General features: G+C 40.9%; 1 protein-coding gene across 3 annotated transcripts in view; it reads left to right on the top strand.

Moving 5' to 3' along the window:
• Nucleotides 1-6,666: 6,666 nt before the first annotated feature.
• Nucleotides 6,667-15,694, top strand: part of GPR89A (G protein-coupled receptor 89A) — a 45,782-nt gene continuing 36,754 nt past the window's right edge. For 2 of the 3 annotated variants that reach the window (XM_003421955.4, XM_064282344.1), the window contains exon 1: nt 6,667-6,872. In XM_003421955.4, the coding sequence (XP_003422003.2) occupies nt 6,831-6,872 (42 nt within the window). In that variant the 5' untranslated portion in view covers nt 6,667-6,830. The remainder of the gene's footprint in view (nt 6,873-15,694) is intronic. The other variant, XM_064282345.1, reaches the window with a different exon arrangement.

The raw sequence follows: 15,694 nt of genomic DNA, 5'->3' as shown, positions 1-15,694 counted from the left end.
TATGATGGAATATTACCGAGTCAATGAAATTTTGTAAAATCTTTGGCATGAGAAAATGTTCATGATATTTCTAAGTGACAAAAGCATATAACAAAATATTATGCTCATTATGATCTTCTTTGGGGGGAAATGAAAGGTATGTATGGATGAGAGTGTGTAACAGGATAAGAAGAATGAGAATGAGTAGCCCAGACTTTGGGAATTTGTCAATATTGGGCTGTTTTGTGGTTGTCAAATCACAACCCAGTGATAAAGGTGGGGGCTTCTCTAAAAAGAGCAAAAGTTCCTGATGTTAGTCATCCTGAGAAGAGGTTAATCCTGAAGCAGGAAGAAGTGGGGAAATAGAACTTTCTGCCTTGCCTGGGCCCAGGGGTGGAGGTGGGAGGCCAAGGCATTGTGGTAACAGAGTTCTTCACCGCCAAAAAAGAGATCTGCCTTGGAAAAAGAGTCTGTTGGACTTTAAACCCAGGGCGAAGGTTCCTAGAGACGTGCAGCAATCAAACGCAGGGGGGTGGCAGTCTCTTGGGTCACCCAGGCCTGTCCTTGACCAGTACACAGGTGTTACAGTGGGGAGAATACTGAATGACGTCATTCAAAGCTTTGCACGGTCTTCTTTCTCTGCTACGCCATTTTCACTGAGAACCTGATCCCTACCGTGCACCCCAGTAAACCACCAGGTAAACCATTTGCCTTGATAGGCTCTCCAGCATTCTGCACTACCACCCAGCTTTGAGTCACAGTTAGGTGCTACTATGTTTGGTATCTACCTGCTTCCCTGGTAGATGTAGCCAGAAACACAAGTTCCCTGGTTTAAGGCTCTCCTACTCTAAGGGTGTCTCCACTGTTCCCTGGTAATCTGGATTCAGGGACTGGGCATCTGATATGCACTTTTAGCTGCTTGGTATAGCAGAGCTCAGTTCAAAGAAAGGGAGACACCTTCTCTTGTGTGTAATGAATATGTGAGCCTCAGGGCTGTGCTTCTAGGTCTTGGGTGCAGCCGTGAAAGCCAGTGATAGCCCTTCCCACAAAAGGTGATTGCCCTTGATTGGAGCCAGCTTCCTGGACTACAGGGACCACAAGGACTAGCTAGATCCCTAGTGGGAAAAGATAATCCCCACAGCAATGCATTAAGCTTGCATGAAATGATTACTGAATGGATATGGTCATCCGATCTGATTTAAGCAACCCCAACATGGGGTGGGAAGCCCTGGTGGCGTAGTGGTTAAGTGCTACGGCTGCTAACCAAAAGGCTGGCAGTTCGAATCCACCAGGCGCTCCTTGGAAACTATGGGGCAGTTCTACTCTGTCCTATAGGGTCGCTATGAGTCGGAATCTACTCAATGGCAACGGGTTTGGTTCTTTTTTTGGTTAACATGGGGTGGTAGAAACCTCTACTTCCTAAAATAACTTCCAACTCTAAAAGAATTATACCTGTTTGCACTAAAATCTATCTTCAGAATAGCAAAGTAGGAGGTCTCTCACTTCCCAAACTCAAAACTTACTATACAGCCAAATAATCAGAACAGCCTTGCGCTGGTTCAATGAGAGGAACATAAACTAATGGAATAGAATTAGTCTATGCATTGAAAGCCCACAAGTAAATCTACGGGCAGCTGATCTTCGACAAAAGGTCAAAGTCCATTCAATGGGAAAGAAACAGTCTCCTTAACAAATGGTGCTGGCAAAACTGGATAGCTATATGCAGAAAAATGAATTAGAATCCATACCTAACACCATGCACAAAAACTAACTCAAAATGGGTGAAAGACCTAAATGTAAAGCTAAACTATAAAGTTCCTGGAAGATAACATAGGGTCAAAACTAGGGGACCTAATTTTTAGCATAAATAGCCTATCAAACAAAACTAAAAAAAGCACGAACAAATTTTGGTAAATGTTATAATATACAATTTTGCAACAATAATAAAATATGTTTGTGGTTACATAGGTAGACATGTATGCATATGTGCCTATAGGAAGGTTCATATGAGTATATGGGGGTGCATGTACAGGTATTATCTGTAGGCATATGTATATACATGTTATGTGCACTGCATATATATTCATATACATAATAAACCATATAGGAGTCACAGTAATGGATACTTCCTATGCATAACCAAACACCTCACAGGATTGGATTACTGGTTTTGAGGGCTTGGGACCATGGTCTCGCAGGACAATTCAGTCATTTGGCATAATATAGTTTATAAGGATAATGTTCTACATTCTAGTTTGATGAGTAGCATCTGGGATCTTATAATCTTGCAAGCAGCCATCTAAGATACAATTATACATCTCTACTTATTTGGAACAAAAGAGAATGAAGGAAACCAAAGACTCAAAGGAGAAACTAGTCCACAGGACTAACAGCCCATACGAACCATGGCCTCATCTAGCCTGAGACCAAAAGAACTAGATGGTGCCCAGCTACCACTACAGACCATTCTAACCAGGGCCACAATAGAAGGTTTCAGACAGAAAGGGAAAAAAAATGTAAAACAAAACTCAAACGCCTATAAAAGGCCAGACTTACTGGACTGATAAAGGCTAGAGGAATCCCCAAGACTATCACCCTAAGATACCCTTTAAACTTGGAACTGAAGCTACTCCTGATGGTCACCTTTCATCCAAACAATAGATTGGCTTTAATAATAAACAGTATCACCCGTGGATTACGTGCTCCCTTAAATAATCAACTATATGAGACCAGTCAACATTTACCCTAAAACAAAGATGAGGAGCTAAGGAGGGGCAAGGAAAATAGGTTAATGGAACCAGAACAAAAGAAATAGAAATAATGAAGATGTTGACACATTGTGAAAAATGTAACCAATATCATGGAACAAGTTGTATAAAAATTGTTAAAGTGGAACCTAATTTGCTATGTAAACTTTCACCTGAAACACAATAAAATATTTTTTAAAAATCTGTCTTCATTTAATTTTGTCCTACAGTGATCTCTTGGGACCATATCAGTTCTAACCACTCTTTCACAGAAGACAGTTGCCATGATCCTGAGACTTCTTCAATTCCTTCCATCATTCCTCATGTGAGCCCTGATGGCACAGGGGTTAAGTGCTCGGCTGCTAACCGAAAGGTCGGTGGTTCGAACCTACCAACCACTCCGTGGGAGAATGATGTGGCAGTCTGCTTCCATAAAGATTTACAGCCTGGGAAACCCTGTGCGGAAGCTCTACTCTGTATTTCAAGATGACTATGAATCAGAATCAACACAATGGCAGTGGGTTTGGTTTTGGGTTTATTCCTCATTTGGTGGCTCAACTCTGAGCACACTCCAATATGTCTATGTACATCTTAAAAGTGTGGTATACAGAGTGCAGCACTCCAGGTATGGTCTGGTGCATACCTTGTTCTGTAAACCTTCATCGAAAGCACAATAAAAAATTGAAAAAAAAAAAAAAACACTAAAACTAAAATATCTTTCATAAGGAATAGGGGATTCTCCTGAACGCCTCATTAGATGACATAACCTCAGATCACTATATTTGGCCTCCTTTCTGCTGATGCCCAAGGGACGTAGAAAGTATTTTGAGGATAAAAATGCTCGGTCACAACTATATATGACAAATGAGACCGAGCGCCAATCTCCAAAAGCTACAAGCTTAATGGTGTGGTATTGCACTACATTTACAGACAAACCTTCACGTTCCATGAGATAAACCAGACTAGCACTCTGAGAATAGATTCCAATTCAGTACCAACATTCTATGATTGTTGGAAGCTTCCTGCATGCTGTGATTGGAGACACTCAAAAGCTGTCTGTCCCCCAAAATCTTTCTCTTTGGTTAACTATGGTTCCTGAAATTCTTTGGATCTGCTTCTTTAGTTTTATATATATCTGCCAGAAGATTTTGTTAAATTGCAAAATGTTATCTTGTGGGGCTTAAACCTCTACCCAGGCCCACCCTTCGAGAACATTAGAACCCATTTATTTTTGTATATGAGAGAACTTAACTTTAAAACTGTAATGCATAAGAAATGAAAATTTTATGTAAAAAATATTTGATGAGGATTCCAGAAAGGGTTTGGAATATGGCGGGCATCAAGCAGATTAGAATAGGCTAGGTTGGTGTAACAAATAGACCCCAAAGTTTAGTGCTTCAGAACCAAGGTCACTTTGTGTTTACAAAACAGCCCACACCGCTCCACACAGCCTTATAAGGACAAAGACTGACAGGGACAATGCCTTCCTCAACACGTGTCTTATAAAGTCACCTTAAGGGTTATATCCCAGTAAGGCAGAAGGGAAAAAGAGCATGATGGAGTACACCTGGGAGGTTTTATGAGCCAGGCCTGGAAGTGTCACACATTAGGGAAAAAAAAAAAAACTGGAGTTGGTCCCCAATCATAGTGACCTCATGCAGAATTAACCAAAAGCTGCCTGAGCCTGCGCCATCTCAATGATCAGTTTTGGACCAGACTGTTGTGATCCATAGGGTTTCCACTGGCTGATTTTCAGAAGTAGATCACCAGCCCTTTCTTCCTAGTCTGTCTTAGTCTGGGATCTCTGCTGAAACCTGTTCAGCATCATAGCAACATGAAAGCCTCTACTAACAGAAGAGCTGCATATGAGGTACATTGGCTAGTAATAGAACCCGGGTCTCCTGCATGGAAGAGGGGCATTCTACCACTGACCCACCAATGACCCTCATCCCTTGCTGTGGATGTGCTTACTTGGTTGTTACAGCAGAAATTCAGTTGGTTAGCTATATTTGCCATACAGGTGGTCCCTGACTTACGACGGATTCGAGTTAGGTCAAACGGCACTTATGACCATTTTTTTTTTTTTTTGGTACGTCTTTTCATTATTAATGTGTACTGCATACAATGTTGCAGTGTGATTTGCTGATGTTATCATTCTCTGATGTAATGTTTCCAACCCCTGAAGACAAATAAAGATCAGATTTATAAAGATACTGATAATAAACAGCAATAATAATGAAAACTAACTATATATGTGTATATATTTTTTTATTTTAATATATATATGGTGTGAAAACTAAAAATATATATATATATGAGGTGTGATGGTTAAGATCATGTGTCAGCTTGGCTGGGCCATGATTCTCAGTGTTTTGGCAGTTGTATAATGTTGTGATCACATTCCTGTCGAAATTTGCTATGTGGTTATCCCATGATGGAATCTGCTGAGTGGTACCAGTGGGGGTAGTGCCTATGGTGGCTCACTGCCCCATCAGCCTTCATCTCTCCGCCCTCTGCTGCCTACTTCCTTCCTGCTTGCCTTGCCAAGGTTTTGGGCTTGTTCTGGATCCTGCAGCTGCCTCTTGTTCATCTGACCTCCAGTTCTTGGGACTTGAGCTAGCAGCTTACCTGCCGATTTTGGGATTTGTTGATCTTCATAGCCTGTGAGCAAGAATCCTGCTCTCCAAACTGCTGATCTTGGGTTGGCCAGCCCCTGCAGTTATATGAATCAGGAGAAGCCTTGAAGTCTTGCCTGCCAATCTTGGGATTCATCAGCCTTCACAGCCTATGAGCAAGAGCCCAGCTCTCCAACCTGCTGATCCTGGGTTACCCAGCCCCAGGGGCTATGTGAATCAGGAGAAGTCTCTATCATGGTCCATGGATTTGGGATGTCCCAGCCTCTACAAGCAAGTAAGCTGTTCCCTTGATATAAATCTCTCGCTTTATGTATATATATTTATACACTTTACTGGTTTTGCTTCTCTAGAGAACCCAGCCTAAGACATGAAGTATTCAACTTATGTCAGAATTGACTTACAACGGGAATGAAACCTCATCATAAATTGGAGACTGCCTATATTCACCTGCCTTTCCACACTTCAGGGAGCCCTGGTACAGTGGTTAAGCGTTAAGCTGACCAAAACGTTGGCAGTTGGAACTTACCAGCCCCTCTGAAGGAGAAAGATGTGGTAGTCTGCTTCTTAAAGATTACAGCCTTGGAAACTCTATGAACAGTTCAGTTCTGTCCTATAGGGTCTCTGTGAGTCAGAATCAACTCAGCTGGTTTCCACTTTTCTCTCACCATGTAGCTGTGCAGTTGTTTTTGTTGTAAGAAAATGTGACATTTCAAACACAGTACCTTACTTAGGGTCTAACTCATTATAATAAACCAGTTCCCATCCAATTGATTCCTTCATTATTAACTACTTCATCTTATTAGCCATCACCATTATAAAATGGAATTACCACTTAAAATATAATATCAAACGGGGAGACTGCTGACACATTGTGGGGAATGAAACCAATGTCATGGAACACTTTACTTACAAACTATTGAGGAAACTAATTTGCTTTACAAACTTTCATCTAATACACAATAATTTTTTTAATTTACCCCAGATATAATATTTCAAGCACATGTAAAAAGCCAAAGAACATCCTTCATATTAAGAAATTTTATATAATCTGATACCATAAAATATATCTACAAAATAATATTAATAATAAAATAATATTATCTACAAAAAAAAATAAATAACGACGTCAGCTCCCAGCTTCTTCAGCTTCAGAAAAGCTACCTTGCATTACATCAGCTCCTAATTAAGCCCCGCCCCCAGACCGGCCTCTCCCTGGCCACGCCCCCGGGGCCACCGCTCCGCGAAGCCCTGTGTCCGCCCCGCCCACTCCCTGCCCGAGGCGGGAAACGAAGGATCTAGCAGCTGATTGGCTGGCTGGGGGACGCAACTTGATGGCGTCGGGCTGCTAGGCAGCTGTCCCAGAAGTGGCCCCCGGGCAAGGGCTGCCTGTGTGAGGGGGCCGGTGGCCCCAGCGTTCCTTGGTCTCGGGAGTGGGGAGTGGAGGCACGAACCCTCCATACGCTTCACCATGAGTTTCCTAATCGACTCCAGTATCATGATTACCTCCCAGGTGAGTCACCGCTTCCCGGGACCCTGCAGCCTCCCTTTCCCAGATCGCCCACTCGGGGCCTCAGCGCTGCGGACTGGCCCCGAGTCTCGCTCTTTCTCCTTCCACGGGGCCTGTGCCCACCACATCGGTGCCCAAAGAGCCGGAAGGGTGTAGGATTTGCTGCGTCCGGTTCCCTCTGCCCTCGTCGTCCGGAGGCTGGCCTGCCGCCAACCGCGCCGGCAACCGGCGCCCATCTCGGGTCCCTCAGGTCCACTCTCGGAAGGGGTCGGCTGGCCTCAGCGCTGAGAGCCGGTGCCGCGAGAATGGAACAGTCCCCAAAGCGCCCCGAAGGTTCCAGGCCCTGCCACTGACCCACGGACTGGGGACGAGTGTGGTTCCGGGAGCTGGGTGTTCGACGCGCCAATCAGGACTGGCTCCTGGGGACACGTGTAGGCTTTTCTGGGTGTTGTCAAATCCTGCGGATGTTTTTGCCACTGTCACTTCAGAGATCTTCAAAGTATACGGTTTCTTTTTTCACGAACACCTCATCGTTTATCCTCTACTTGCTGCTCAGCCTTTTCGGACGTTTTCCTGAAACTTCTTTCTTCCTGAATGGCCACCTTCATTCGTTCATAGTCAACAAACATTTATTCTCGACCATCGTGTAAGGCTTTTCTAATGATCCTTTTACTCTTACCATGCCATTCATTTAGTTACTATATTCTATTTATTTTCTTCCTAGCATTTATCATAGCACTGGTATCATTTATGTATTTATTTTATGTATTTATATTTTGAGATCCTACTTAGTTCATAGCTGTACCTCCACCTCCAAGTGCAAGCATTGTTCTTTTTTCAAATGGCAAATGACAGAAAGAGTCCCCTTTGGGGGTTGAAACTTTGACCCAATTTTGTATTTGTTAATGCTAATGAGCATTAATGTTTAGGTAGTTACCTCCTCCTCATTTAGGCATCAGTAAAAATGTCACTTCAGGGAGACTTTATCTAACCTACACCCAGCCAAAGTAGCTTCCCATCCCAGCCATCTTCCATTTCATTTCCCTGTTTTATTTTCTTCTTAGAATTTATCATTAGTATTTGTATGTTTACATGTTATCTGTAAACTCCAGGATGTTTTCTATCTTGTTCTTTGTTGTATTCCCCCAGCAAATAGATCAGTTGCTGGCACATAGTAGAGTCCTAGTAAATATTTATTCAGTAAAAAGAGAGGCATGTCCCTGGGTGGTGCAGTTTGCACTTGCCTAGTAACCTAAAGGTTGGTGATTCGAACCCACCCAACATTTCTGCAGAAGAAAGGCCTGGTGATCTGCTTCCATAAAGATTACAGCTAAGAAAACCCTATGGAGCAGTTCTACTCTAATGCATGGACTTGCCGTGAATTGGAATCAACTCAACGGCAATGGTTTGGTTTGGTAGAGAGGTATGGTTACCTTGGAACCAATGCCCCACTACCACCATTTTCCTGTTTTGTATGAACTGGAAAGTTTATTTGAAATGATAGCAATGGTCATATATTGAGGCTGGTCAGCCTCAGGCAACATCTTGGTGTAGAGATTGCTCACCATGCCATAGGGTAAAGCCCAAACTCTTTAATACGGCTTATGGGCTCTGTTATGATGGGATCCTGGCTCTTACCTCTTCAGCCATGGCTCTCACAGTTTCCTGGGTTGCACTTTAGCCTTACTAAACTTCTTTTAGTTCCCTGACCTGGCTATGCCGTCATGCCTCCAGATTTCTACACAGTTTGTTCTCTTTCTAGACCATTTTTCCCATACTTCCTTTCCCCATCTTTCTCCTGTATAACTCCTACCTATTCATCTTTCAGATCTCAGCTTGGACATACAAGAAACCTCTTCCAGGCTGGACCAGTCATCCCTTAATGTTTCCGTAATATACCTTGCCCTCTTTCCCTTATAACAACACTTGTTTTGTAGCTGCTTGTTTTTCTCCTCCATAGACGATAAACTCCAGGAGACCAGGGTCCCTGTCTTCTTTACTATTCTACCCCTATGACCTGGCACATGTTAGGCACTTAATAAATATTTCATAAAAGTGGTCTTTTCCAGTCTGTACTTTGATAACTGCCTTGCCAATGGCCATCTTTTTTCTCTCTGTAGCTAATTTTCAACCTAGAGGTCATTTTTATAAAAGTAACCGTTACAAGCCTTCTATACAGTCATAAGTTCTATTCTGCACAATTCAAAAAATATTAGTTCTGTATGCCTTGCATTTCATATATAAACTGTTTGAAATTGCTTTTTCCTTCTGCATACTTTTTAGATCCTCTATAATCGTGCCAGAATTCATATTTACCTTGGACTTAATGAACTCTCCAGTTACTTTTTTCCCATATTAGTTATTTCAGCATCTTTTTAAGCATTCTTTGTTAATAGTGAAATATTAGTAATTTTAATAATTAATAATAATAAATATAATATTGATTAAATATTTCTTTTTCTTTCATTCTTCTATTCCCTCATATAAACACATGATCTTCACTTGTTTTCTCTTCCTTGTCTAAAGTTCCATTTCAGGGTAATCTTGGTAATTATCCATCTGCACTCCGAGTTCTAAATGCTCTACATTGGCAACTTTAGTTGTAGCTTCATAAGTTGTATAAACGTGGCTTGTGACCTCTTGAATTTATATCTTTCTGCACTGGTAATGATTTATAATAGCCAAAAGGGTCTCCTAGATAGTATAGCAGTATTTTCTCCTAATCTATTTGCCCCTTTCCTTTTCTGCTTGGTCTGGGTTCATGGATCCAAGCTACTTTTTTATACCCTCCTGTTCCTTTACCTGCAGATAAAAGTCCACTTGGATCACTGTTGTCGTTTGTACACTACTAATTCAGGGGCCTGGGCAGATAACCAACAAATGAGTTTATGAACACCCTCAGCTATTGAATCACTCTATTTCTTGACTTTAGTCTGCTACTTGTTCCATTCCCCTCACGATTACTCTGGATCTTTACACTCTCCTCAAAGCCCATTTTCCATCCCCGCCTCCTTGCCCTCAGCAAATGACTCTGCCGCCTATTTTCTCAAGAGAAGTGAGGCCAAAAAAATGTGATCTCCTGCCTCCTGCATTTTAATCTAAGCAATTACCTATATCTACAACCATTCTCACATCCATTCCTCCCATCTCAAAAAACTGAGTGCCCCCTATTCCTCTTTAAGACCACACTCTCCACCTATGCCTTTCATCTTAGAGCAGTTTTATTGTGAAATAGTTAAGAACATAGGCTTTGGAGTAAGACACACAGGCTTTAGATTGAATCCTGATTCTGACACTATATGACTTGGCAAGTTGCTTAACTTTTCTAAGCCTCAGTTTTCTCTGTGAAATGAAGCCAATAAAACCTACCTTATATGGTTTTTGTTACTTAATAAGGTTACAACAGTAAATATGTAGGGTGCCTAAAATACAGTAACTAGTCAATAATGGGTAGCTGCTAACAATAATAATAATAAATTAATAATGTCATCAGCTCATTCCCCAGGACGAGTTCCCTCACATGCTTGTTTATCCCTTCACTCTACTGTTTTCTTCCCTTTGGCCTATAAGCAGGGCAGAGTTTTCCTATCTCAGGAAAAAAAAAAAAAAAAACTTTCCCTTTACCCCACATTCTTCTCTAGCCTACTCTCTGTTCTCTGTCTTTGTCATCCTAATTTGTGGTTATTGTCTCTACTGCCTTACCTCCCATTTGTCCCAACCCACTACAGTCTGGTTCCTGCCTGCCTCCACATCACTATTCAAACTGTTCTCCTTAAGATTATTGTCTTAGTTTCCTGTAAAAGAAATATCAAAAGTGAGTGGCTTTAAAGAACAGAAATTTATTTTCCCACAGTCCTGGAGGCTAAAAGGTCAAATCAAGGTCTCAGCCATGTCAATTCCTTCCTTGTAGGTAGCCTCAGGCATTCCTTGGCTTGTAGGCAGTCCTCACCTGATCACCTCAATTGATGTAGAGAAAGCATTTGACAAAATCAAACACCCTTTCATTAAATTAAAAAAAAAACTCAGTAAAACAGGGATAAAAGGGAAATTCCTCAACATGATAAAGGGCATTTATGAAAAATCCACAGCAAACATACTGAATAGTGAGACTGAAAGCTTTCCTCTTAAGATTAGGAACAAGACAACAATGCTTGCTTTCACTCCTACTATTCAACATTGAACTGGAAGTTCTAGCCAGAGCATTTAGGCAAGAAAAAGAAGTAAAAGGCATCAAAATCAGAAAGGAAGAAGTAAAATTATCTCTATTCACAGATGGCATGATCCTATATACTTAGAAAATCCCAAAGCTACTCGAGCTAATAAAATTCAGCAAAGTTGCAAGGTACAAGATCAATACACAGGAATCATTGTGTTTCTGTACACCAACAATGAGCAATCTGAAAAGGAAATTAAGAAAACTGTTCCTTTTACAACAGCATCTAAAAGAATAAAGTACCTAGGAATAAATTTAACCAAGGAGGTGAAAGACTTGTACACTGAAAATTACAAAACATTGCTAAAAGGAATTAAAGTTGACCTAAGTAAATATTCATGAATTAGAAGACTTAATATTGTCAGTACGACCCAAAGGGATCTAAAGATTCAACACAATTACTATCAAAATTCTAACAGCCTTTTTTTGCAGAAATGGCAAAGCCCACTGTTAAGTTCACATGGAATTGCAAGAGGTCCTGAATAATCAACACAATCTTGAAAAGAAGGGCAAAGTAGAATTCATACTTCCCAATTTCAAAACATACTATAAAGCTGTAGTAATCAAAACGGTGTGGTACTGGTATAAGGATAGACATATCAACCAATGGAGTAGAGCTGAGAGTCCAGAAATAAACCCGTATGTCTATGGCCAAATGATTTTTGACAAGAGTGTCAAGTGCATCCAGTGGGGAAAGAATACCTAGTCTCTTCAACAAATCGTGCTGGGATAACTGGATCCCCACACATAAAAGAATGAAGTTGGACCCATAGTGTAATGAAAATTAACTCAAAATGGAACAATGACCTAAATGTAAGAACTAAAACTGTATAACTCTTAGAAGAAAACATAAGGGTAAAATTTCAGTACCTTGTTTTTCACAATGGATTCTTAGATATGACACCAGTAGCACCAGCAAGAACAAAAAATAAATAAATTGGACTTCATCAAAATTAAAAATTTCTGTACATCAAAGGATATTATCAACAAAGTAAAAAGACAACCTACAGAAAGGGAGAAAATATTTGGTAACTATATATCTGATAAGGGCTTAGTATCCAGAATTTTTTTTTTAGTTTCTACAATTCAACAACAAAAAGCAAACAACTCAATTAAAAGATAGGTAAAGGACTTGAACAGACGTTTCTCCAAAGAATATATACAAATGGTTAATAAGCACATGAAAAGATGCTCAGTGTCATTAGCCGATGACGTCAAGTCGATTGACTCATAACTACCCTAGAGGACAGAGTAAAACTGCCCTATAGGGTTTCCAAGACAGTAAATCTTTTGGGGAGCAGACTGCCACATCTTTCTCCCTCAGAGCGAGGGGCTGGTGGGTTCAAACTGCTGGCCTTTCAATTTTAGAAGCAGAGTGCTTAACCACTATGCAACCAGGGCTCTTTCTAGGATGGCCGTTATCAGAAAAGCAGAAAATAACAAGTGTCGGCGAAGATATGGAGAAATGAGAACCCTCTTCTATGGAAAACATTTTGGTGGTTCCTCAAAAAATTAAAATTAAAAATTAAACATATGACCTAGCAGTTTCCCTCCTCTCTAAAAGAATTGAAAGCAGAGACTTAAACCGATACTTGTACACCAGTGTTCATTGCAGCATTAGTGAAGATAGCCAAAAAGTAGAAACAACCCAAATGTCCATCAGGAAATGAATGGTTAAGCAAAATTTGGTATAGCCATACAATGGCATATTGTTAAGCTATAAAGAGAATTGAAGTACTGGTACATGCTGTAACATGGATGAACCTGGAATACATGCTAAGTGAAACAAGCCAGACACAAAAGGACTACTATCGTATGACCCCACTTATATGAAATAACTAGAATAGGCAAATGCATAGAAACCCAAGTTCATTAGTGGTTACCAGGGACTAGGGGAAGCAGGAAATGGGGAGTTATTGCTTAAGGGACACTGAGTTCTGTTTGGGCTAATGAAAAACTTTTGGAAATAGTGATAATGGTTGTACCACATGGTGAATGTAATTAATATCCCTGGATTGTACACTTACAAATATTTTAAATGGCCAATTTTTTATTGTATATATTTTTCTGCAGTAAAATTGAAAGGAAAAAAAAAAGAAGACCCAAAGAAAGCTCCTTGTGACTGAAAATATGAGTTTGGTGGGTAGGAGGGGCACAAGAGACTGGAGTAGTCTATGCTGAATCATGCCCAAGGGTTTACACTTGCTTCTAAAGTCGATGGGAAGGTGTAAAAGAATTTTATTCTTAGGTGAAAAACCAGCTGCCATCGAGTCAGCTTCAGCTCATGGCGACCCCATGTGTGTCAGAGTAGAACTGTGCTCCAAAGTGTTGCTGGGTGGAAATCCCAGGTTCTGCTTGGCATGACTCATCTTAGCCAGTAAATGAGAGACCAAAGTGGAAGAGTAGAAAGGCACCTTAATTTTGTTGTGCAAGGAAAGGAGACAATTGGGGCTGCTGCCACCAAGACCGCTCAGCGAGCGCAAAGGGGAAGGTTACTTTTAAGGGGTTTACAAGTAGGAAGTTCATACAAGTTACATCAGCAACCTTCTTAATCATACTACGCAGGCGCAATGGGGTTTACATATAACTTCATGCATCCCATGTTCAAAAAATGGCAGTTAAACTCCACCCAGAGGTAGAGAAGTTACTATGTATGAGGTCTAAAAGGTTATCCTGAATGTCAACATGGCGCCTAAACCAGTTCCCTCCAATTTCCTCTAGTGTGGGGGTAGCAGTTAAGGAGAGGAGAACCAGGATTTTAATGTAAAGTTACGGGGCATGCCTAGCAAAGGAACCAGGATTCTAATGTAAAGCTATGGGGAGTGCCAAGCAAGCTGCTTGAGGCAATGGAATTTTCCACAGCCTGGGGACCTCTGTCTTAATAGGTTTTCAATGACTGGTTTTTTCAGAAGTAGATTTCTGGCATTTCTTCCAAGGCGCTTCTGGGTGGACTGGAACCTTCAACCTTTCGGTTAGCAGCTGAGTGCTTTAACTCATTACACCACCCAAACACTGTATTCTTAGGTAAAGTTCTTGTTAAGTCTAAAGGAAAAGAGGGATTGTGTCATAATGAATGTGTATATAAACAGAAAGTTCTGTTTACTAGTGAAAAACAAACCAGCTTTAGGACACTGAACAGAGAACCAAAATTGACAAAGTTGGATCTTGCAAACTCTTGGCTTTACACCAAGATGAAAACCATTTCATATGGATTAGGTGGGACAGTGGGGAAGTAAAAAAGCTTCCTGAAGGACAACATAAAAAACATAAGTCTTTCTACTACCCCCCTATTTTTTGTCTCAACTTCTTTCCCCTGAAAAAAAAATTTTTTTTGGATGGAAACAGGAATCATCTATAAGAAGCAAATGTGCCTGGCTCTTTTTCTATGTACTAACTTCTTTGGCTTATGAAATAATTATAAAATTACAGGAAAATATATAATTCCATTTTTGTCTAAATTAAAACACATTTATGTTGTTGTTGTTGTTGTTAGGTGCCGTCAAGTCGGTTCCGACTCATAGCAACCGTATGCGCAACAGAACGAAACACTGCCTGGTCCTGCGCCATCCTCACAATTGTTGTTATGCTTGAGCTCATTGTTGCAGCCACCATGCCAATCCACCTCTTTGAGGGTCTTCCTCTTTTCCACTGCCCCTGTACTCTGCCAAGCATGATGTCCTTCTTCAGGGACTCATCCCTCCTGACAGTATGTCCAAAGTATGTAAGACTCAGTCTCGCCATCCTTGCCTCTAAGGAGCATTCTGGCTGTACTTCTTCCAAGATAGATTATTCGTTCTTTTGGCAGTCCATGGTATATTCAATATTCTTCACCAACACCGCAATTCAAAAGCGTCAACTCTTCTTCGGTCTTCCTTATTCATTGTCCAGCTTTCACATGCATATGATGCGATTGAAAATACCATGGTTTGGATCAGACACACCTTAGTCTTCAGGGTGACATCTTTGCTCTTCAACATTTTGGAGAGGTCCTCTGCAGCAGATTTGCCCAATGCAAAGCGTCTTTTGATTTCTTGACTGCTGCTTCCATGGCTGTTGATTATGGATCCAAGTAAAATGAAATCCTTGACAACTTCAATGTTTTCTCCATTTATCATGATGTTGCTCATTGGTCCAGTTGTGAGGATTTTTGTTTTCTTTATGTTGAGGTGCAATCCATACTGAAGGCTGTGGTGTTTGATCTTCATTAGTAAGTGCTTCAAGTCCTCTTCACTTTCAGCAAGCAAGGTTGTGTCATCTGCATAGCGCAGGTTGTTAATGAGTCTTCCTCCAGTCCTGGTGCCCTGTTCTTCATATAGTCCAGCTTCTCGCATTATTTGTTCAGCATACAGATTAAATAGGTATGGTGAAAGAATACAGTCCTGATGCACACCTTTCCTGATGTTAAACCAATCAGTATCCCCTTGTTCTGTCCGAACAACTGCCTCTTGATCTATGTAAAGGTTTCTCATGAGCACAATTAAGTGTTCTGGAATTCCCATTCTTCGCAGTGTTATCCATAGTTTGTTATGATCCACACAGTCGAATGCCTTTGCATAGTCAATAAAACACAGGTAAACATCCTTCTGGTATTCTCTGCTTTCAGCCAGGATCC

Source organism: Loxodonta africana, chromosome 3 (genome assembly GCF_030014295.1).
Source record: "Loxodonta africana isolate mLoxAfr1 chromosome 3, mLoxAfr1.hap2, whole genome shotgun sequence".
Lineage (NCBI taxonomy): Eukaryota > Metazoa > Chordata > Mammalia > Proboscidea > Elephantidae > Loxodonta > Loxodonta africana.
This window is presented reverse-complemented; position numbering and strand designations above follow the sequence as displayed.